Here is a 7,788-nt window from a genome sequence, read left to right as displayed (position 1 = left end):
GAGGGTACATGATTCTTGTTCGTCTTCTTATAGCGTTGGCAAGAGGTGATACAAACAGAATATGGGTACACACAACACACACATACACACACAGGTGCGGAGAGCAGGCCTTTGGGCCTAGCCTGCTCTCCGCACCTGTGTGTGTATGTGTGTGTTGCATATATATATACATATATATATATATATATATATATATATATATATATATATATATATATATATATATATATATATATATATATATATATATATATATATATATATATATATATATATATATATATATATTAAATTTAGGGGTAAAAATCGGCCGCTATTTTTCAGCTTCATAATTGTGAAGAAATTGGGCTTGTCGTGGAAAAATTCTAAAATTTGGGTTCCGTGGTTAAATTTACACGCTATAATAATTTATTCGACTTCTTTTACTATCCACGCATTCTAAAGGCCCTTTACGGGCATTAAATAGAGGTCTGAAAAAAAAAAGGAATAAAATCATTGTAGTGATTACACAGTGGCATTGTAATCGGGAGGTAACCATTAGGACTATGCTTCAGGCTGATAAGAGGAGAGAAATGGTAGTTCTCGGGAAAACATTCCGGAATTCCCCGTTTCTTCGCTAACTCTCTGCCTGTCAGCCGCTTCTCGCCCTTGCGAGATTGGTATTTCCACTGGTATAGTTTTTTTCAGGAATCAGGGCAAAATCGGGTTTCCCCTTATTTTTCGGGATCACGCTCAAAGTAACAAAATAGGGTTAAATCGGGTTTTACCCGAAAACAACCCTAAATATATCAGATGATTGCGGATCCGATGCGTCACTACAAATAAATCGGAAGTTCAGTATAGGCGATGTCGAGTTTCCAGCGAGATTCCACTCCATCCTGCTCGGCAAGAAAATAAAAAAAAAAGAGCACTGCATTGTCCGTGTTTTTACTTGTCGACAGGGAATTTTCTCCTAGCATTGCCCTCGTTTACAGAGCAAATTCCTTACGTGCAACTTGGCGTATCTGGAGGCCGCTTGCTTTTTTTTCCCCTTCTTATTTTTCATCTCTCGCCCCCATCCCTCCCCGCACACGACTGTCACGAAAACCGTATTATCTGTGGCGTGGACGCCATTAAAATTTTCGCTGCTTTCTTTAACGTCGTATCGCCGTTGCTCTTACGAAAGTCTCGTGCAAGGCTTGGCGTGGGCTTGTAATGCGATTCAAGGCGCGTTAACGGGGACGGCGTCTGAAGGCGCGTGAAAAAGGATTGACCATGCCACTGTGTGTAGTTGTCGGTGGGCGCTTATTTCGACGTCTTGCTTCGTAGGTTTGATGAAAGCCGAGAGGCCTGTAGCCTGGTCATCAAGCAGAGGCCGATCATTATCCGGAATCTTGTTTCCTTATTATTTAGCTGGTGGACTGCGCCTTTAGTTACAGGCTGGTCAGCTGGAATTGAAAACGGTACCATTGTCCTCGTGCACGCCTGCCTGCAGCGCTTGTCGTGATGTGTGGTCGTCTTTGTACAAGTAAATCAGCGCGTGAAATATCGGGCCCTGGCTGTAGTCAAGAAGCAGTGACAAGCTTACTTTGTTTGTTTACTTTTTTTGCACAGCCGCTTGTAGCGATTGGGGCTGACACATTATATTATTTATTTATGGATACCGTGAGCCTTTATAACACAGCAACGTGTCGTAGGTCAAATTTTTAGATATAGTACAGGGAGCAATGCTGCATCCACCGTTATGTTAAATGCGCTAGACTATTATATACCGGTACCGTGTTAGACGTGGCATCAGGTTCGCATGGCTTCGCGGCTGTCTGCAGTATGCATGCCATATTAACAGCTCAAGAGAAGCACGTATGCATTAGGTGAACAAAGGTCACCTTTATACTTTCGTTTTCAGTCGCATTTTCGCACCAATACAGCGCCGCTATCACTGATTTTCATTCGTTACAATGCAGTTTAAGTACGAACTAACCATTAAAGAACAACAAACATGAACCCAAATGTTTGCCAGGGTTATTTAAGCTCGTAACAACAACTCTCTTTTGCTTTCCTGACACACTTGCCATGTGTTGGTGGCTCATCAACCGGAATACACGTGCTATATCATTTCACTTCACTCACTTGCACTGGGACCAACGATGATTGCATAAAAGAACTAAAATAAAAAAGCCTTATAATGAATGTCAGGAAAAAAAATATCTCTTCTGAGGGCGTGTGTAAGTATTGGTAATTAAGCCGTAAAATGTGTTGCTGGAGAAAGCAACTCGAAGTAAGCGAACATGATACTGTTTCTCCTGTCAATCATGCGTATTTTGTCTCTCATTAATCGTTACAGCTCATTACTAGTGACAGCGCTTTCACATTCCGCACTAAAAATGCTCCAGGAACGCTCATTATCGGCCATCGACTCAGCTGCCGGTTCTTGCTGAGGACAAATTGTACCACTTCGCAACTGTCGGCATCACTCCGTCAGGTATCCGACAATTAACGGCAATGCAACAAATTGCCACTTGGGTGCTTGCGCAGTGAAAAACACCAATACATCAGTAACAAGGCCAGTGCTGTTTTCCTGAAATCTCTGCCACACCTCCGGCAGAGAGGAGCCCAATGTAAGCCGAACCCACATGAGTAATGCCAGCTAGACTGGGTCAGATCACTGTCGTGCTCGCACTGGGAATTTACCTTTGAGAGCAGTTTCCAGTCATACAGCTTTTCACGTTTTGCCAAGTTCGATTTCCTGGACAGAATATGTATAGCGGCCTTCTTTTTGCGTAATATTCCTGACTACAAACGCTGGAAGCCTTGTCTCGCACTGTTAACTGGGCTTCTTTCTCTGTCTACGTGCGACCTGTGTTCATCCTTATCCTCAATGATCGCGTCCAGTCACGTTCGGCACCGTTACTCCAGACCTGGAGCGGCGGCGAAGAGTATATAGTAACGCGCTACGGGCTAGGAAAAAAGAAAAAAAAGGCAAAAGTGGCAAAACGTACAACGCCGTGCGCTGCAAAGTATATACCGAAAAGAAAGTGGTGCTGCCAGTAAGACCGCTTTCTTCCCTCCGGTAGCCGCAGCGTTCTTTCTCCAGATACCTTCAACAGTTTCTTCCGATGCATTCCCCGTCACCTGCGATGCGAGGCGCGCACTGGCGGACAGCTTGGCGACCGTCGAGTGTTTGGGTAGGTCCCTTGTCCCCGCGATCCGTTCGTTCTTCGCGTGTCTCTGTCTCTCTCTCCCGTTTCTCTGCTCCCTACATATACGCTGAGGCTGGTGGCGGCACTGAGGCAAGCGCAAATGCGTGCACGCCTTGCTGGACTTCAATTGCACAGAGCTCAATTTGCCCGGCTGCACGGTGGCCGTGCCGACTTTGCCCTCATTCCTGCTAGACTGCGCGAGCGAGCGGACGCGGCGGGTCCCCCACGAGCGAGAGCCGGGAAAGGGGCTTTCCTCCGTCTCTTTCCTGGCTGCATGCGAGAAGCGGGATAGCATTGTTCCCCCGGAAGAGTGAGGTGGAGGTTAAGAAAGAGGAGAGTGACTCAGTGTTATGTTGCGCGAATGAGGCCCGACCGAAATCGTGTACGAAATCCGTAGCCAGACGTAGCCGACAGTTTCTGAAGTCCGCGATGCGGTGCGTTTTCGTCGCATGTAGCATCGTCTGCTTGCACGTTATGTCGGCCCCAGCAGTACAGCACGAGAGCGGCGACTCCGTAGCAGCAGCAGGAGCAGACGACATCGGTGCGAGCGCGAGCTGAGGGCGACAGTGTTTTGTCGTCTGCTACAGCGTGGCACACGCTCGCAGCAGCAGCAGTGCGGATGATTGTCGACGCAGCTGTTTTGCTCTGCCCGAGTCGCGCGTCGTCATCGGCGCTTGCTTTTACGCCGCGTCCGCTGCTTAAGTTTCGCCAGTTTTTTCCACGCCGGCGATTGCAGCAAAGAGTGGCGTTGTCGGCAGGTGCCGTGAAAGGCCGCGTTTATTTGCGCCCCTTTCTCTCTCTTTTGCTTCCTCGCTCTTTTTCTCTCACGTTAGCGCGCGCGGACATTGGACGACCAACGCTCACTCCCTGTGCTCTTGTTTGGGTCCGTTCGTGCAAATCGCCGTCACGTCTGCAACTCGTCGTCCGTCAAACCAACCAGTGAGCTTGGAGTGTGTGGACCATGGAGTGTCGGCTTCGAGCCTTTCGAGGGAATACCGATTAGTGGTGTCATTGTGTTCTGCCGATTGTGTTATACACTTTGCTTCTGCTGCTGTTTCTGTGGGCTGCTGTTTGACGCAATCACGCGGCCTTTCGCCTCCTGCGTGTCGTGCATGTGTGTGTTCGTGAGTGCGCGCCCGCGCCAGGTGTTGAAAAGTTGCCTGAGCTCCTTGTCCGACTTGTTCCGCACGCATGGCTCTCAATCGGCTGAAGGTTGGCCGTGGTCTTCAGCCGGTTCCCGAGGAATCTGCGCCCAACGGAACGCAGGCTGACAGCGGACAAGACAACGCAGCCACTCCGGCGAATCTGCCTCACCAGTACCTCGGTCGTGAGTTCCTTATGTTTTTCCTATACTGTGCTTGCTATACCTACCTATACCAAGTTTTTACCTATACTGTGCTTGAGACTCGAAGTGCGTAACAGAATGACCTTTTGACCTCGGCGACAGACTAGTACCAACACAATTACAGGCATTGATCACGGCCTAGAAAAGGGCATTTGACTGCCAATAAAGTTCCTCTAAGAAAAGCGATACAAAGGAAGATACCTACTGCGTAAATAGTTTGCATACAGTAGGGTAGTTTAGGAGCAGCACGCTTTAACATAAAGGGGATTTTTTTTTTTTGCTGTAATTTTGATAACAAGTGACAGTGTTTCGAAGTTTCTTAACTTTCTTTGCGAAATTGTTTGGAACTTACGGGAATCTTGAGCAGAGACAGAAAACTGTAAAGTGCTTACGTATACACGTGCCCGATTCTGCCTTCCTGTAGAAAGACAGACTGTTGTAGTATTTGAAAATTAAAGTTCCTTGCGATACCGTTTCTCACAACATGACTTGTCAGTTTCTGTTCTTTCTTGCTGTGCTGAAAAAGAGCGGGGCCTCTGTGGTAGTCGCTAAATAATCTCTACATAGCAAACAATTTGTTAGAAACTGGACACAGACGTACCGACATTCAGTCAATAGAACTTGTCGGGCTAGTTGGTTCATAATTCGATGCAATAAAAAGCTTCGCTATTAAGACAAGACGAAGAAGAGGCAAGACGCGCACAAACGCAAGCATGCCTGTTTTTCTTCTTGTCTCGATAGCGAAACTTTACATTACACACTCACGTTTACTGCTTCTTTTGACTACTGTGAGAGCGCTGACACTATAATGTTTTGCAAACACAAACAGCTGCCTGGCGGCTTTTCCGCATCTACTTTTTATGCATTCGGTAGGGCCACGTAGGGCGACAGCCTATATATGAAGCAATAGGCCCTCGCTGTGCAGGTCCATTGTGCGCATCATTGTGAACTTCGCCACACGCATTCGTTATATATATATATATATATATATATATATATATATATATATATATATATATATATATATATATATATATATATATATATATATATATATATATATAAAGAAACGCTTGCAGCAAGCATTCGCTTTTGATCCGAAGTCGACCCGAGAACAGCTGGAAACTCCGCTGGCATCTAAGATCTATTTAAAATGAAGGAAGCACTTAAAAATGTCACGCTTGCAGGAATTGCTGATCAAATGCTTCAGTTCAATCGCGCTCTTTGGCAAGATTATTTCCTTTGTTTGAGAAAACATCCTTTCAAACGACATCATTCTTGGACATCATTTCTATTCGCATGTGCCCGTAGAACTGTCAACACGGTAGCCGCGTTATCGTCAAAGCGAAATTCGCGGTTTCTGCATGCGGCGAGCGTTAAGCTCTGAACTAATTTTTGGACGGCTCTTGAAAGGGGAGAGGTTATTTATTTCTCAGGGGCGAGGAGGAAGAGGGAGGGAGAGACTGTCACTTTGTTCAATGCGTTTCATCACGCTTCCTAACCGAAAAATTAGAGGTGGCGTTAAGCTGGTTTTCGGGGAGAAAAATTCTCCCATAGAAAGTTAGATCCATTTCCTTCCGATGATAGACCTTTTCCTGGCTTTGCAGGTTAAAAAAGCACGCAACCCAGCGCTGCACAGCGAAAATGTTTAAAATAACGGACTATAATCTACAGCAGAAGTCTCAGACTCATGTTGCTATATGTGGGTCGCATTAAGAAAGTTTTCTCGCTTGCTGGTCAGGGGCCACAAATGACATAAACAATAAAAAGAACAAATAAAACAGCGAAAGCGAAAATTAAAAGTAACCTAAACAAAGATCGATCAAGATATCTTTTGTCCAGGCTGCACACTTCTGTTCGTGGAAAGGAAAAGCGATGAGTGCTTGACTCTGCCTGAACGCTGGACCGGCGCCTCTTCAGGGGGGCTCGGACACAGCTAATGAAAGGGGGTACAACAGTGAATAAATGCCAAGCAGTTACCTTAAAAAGTTAGAGGGTCTCTTAGATGTCTCTTAAGAGGAGAATGGCGAAAACCTACCCTTCCTATCCTATAATTTGCCTCCCATCGTTAGCCTCTTGCCCCGCCGGGGTGGCGCAGTGGTAAGACGCCCGACTACTGTGCCGGAGTTTCCGGGTTCGAACCCGACCTCGGCGGCTGCGTTTCGATGGAGGCGAAACGAAGTGGCGTCCGTGTGCTGTGCGATGTCAGCGCACGTTAAAGATCCTCAGGTGGTCGAAATTACTCCGTAGCCCTCCACTACGGCTCCCCTTTCTCTCTTTCCACTTTCACTCCCACCTTCCTCCCTTCCCTTACTGCGCGGTTCAGGTGTCCACAGAGCAAGTGTGACAGATACTGCGCCTTTCCCTTCCTGTGAACCAACCAACCAATCGTTAGCCTCTTGTCGGCATTCGTTGCATTGCTACATATAATCATAATTAGTTCACAGGAAAGGAAAGGCGCAGAATCTATCGCACTTTCTCCGGCAAGTGTGTTTGGACGGTACACCATCGTTCTTGTCGCGTGGCGTTCCTTGGCGCGCGTTCAAGTGTGGCATTGCAGATGGCAGGGAGACGCATCCCGCCTCGGCCAATCAGAACGCCGCAAAAGCAGGACACACTTTGTCCACAACAGCATGAGTCATTAAAGGCTTTCACCTTAAAAAATGTAGCGTTGGAGATGAAAGGAGCTTATACGTCCTTTCTCTGCCTTTCTCTTGAAGGCAGTTGACGTCAATCCTATGTACACGCAGACCCAGGGGCCAATGCCCCTTTTCATTTCGCGAGGTATTTTCGTTCATTTTGGCCGGAAAACGAGTCCGGTGGTAAAGCCGACTCGTGAGGCTGGCATGCGTTTTCGGAACAAAGGGTGAAATTTGTGAAGCCGGTGGGCCAAATCACATTGATCAGCGGGCCGCGCGTATGAGAGCCCTCATCTGCAACCTTCATGTTTATTACTAACTAATAACGCTGCGGTACTTAAAACGCGTACTCAGAGGGTAGCTCAAAGCATGCAAAATAAAGATGGTTTGGTTTGGTTTAATCGGTTTGGTTCGTAGAGTTTAAGGTCCCAAAGCTTTGGTTTAATACTTCAGTTTTTATAGTCCAGCGTTAAAATGTAGGGAGGCCTTTGTACAGATCCGATCACTTTGCAAGCGCTTATTCTTATTCTTTCAGGAAGATATCAACCAAGAGCTTCTTTCCATGCCGATAATGAACAACAGACAAGTCTCTATTATTCATGTTTAAAAATAAAATGCGACATAA

The 7,788-nt window shown here is 46.5% G+C and overlaps 1 protein-coding gene across 2 annotated transcripts in view; it reads left to right on the top strand.

The window, feature by feature from the left end:
- The first annotated feature begins 3,067 nt into the window (after positions 1 to 3,067).
- Positions 3,068 to 7,788, top strand: part of LOC146197110 (uncharacterized) — a 51,783-nt gene continuing 47,062 nt past the window's right edge. Inside the window, exons 1-2 of one of the 2 annotated variants that reach the window (XM_084598852.1) lie at positions 3,068 to 3,164; positions 4,392 to 4,506. In XM_084598852.1, coding sequence (XP_084454978.1) covers positions 3,096 to 3,164; positions 4,392 to 4,506 — 184 coding nt within the window. In that variant the 5' untranslated portion in view covers positions 3,068 to 3,095. Of the gene's footprint in view, positions 3,165 to 3,796; positions 4,507 to 7,788 lie in introns of those variants that run through there. The other variant, XM_084598853.1, reaches the window with a different exon arrangement.

The sequence above is a fragment of the Amblyomma maculatum genome, chromosome 3 (genome assembly GCF_055883805.1).
Source record: "Amblyomma maculatum isolate TAMU_Amacu chromosome 3, ASM5588380v1, whole genome shotgun sequence".
Classification (NCBI taxonomy): Eukaryota; Metazoa; Arthropoda; class Arachnida; order Ixodida; family Ixodidae; genus Amblyomma; species Amblyomma maculatum.
Note: the sequence above shows the minus strand (reverse complement) of the source record. Positions and strands in the feature narration are given on the sequence as shown.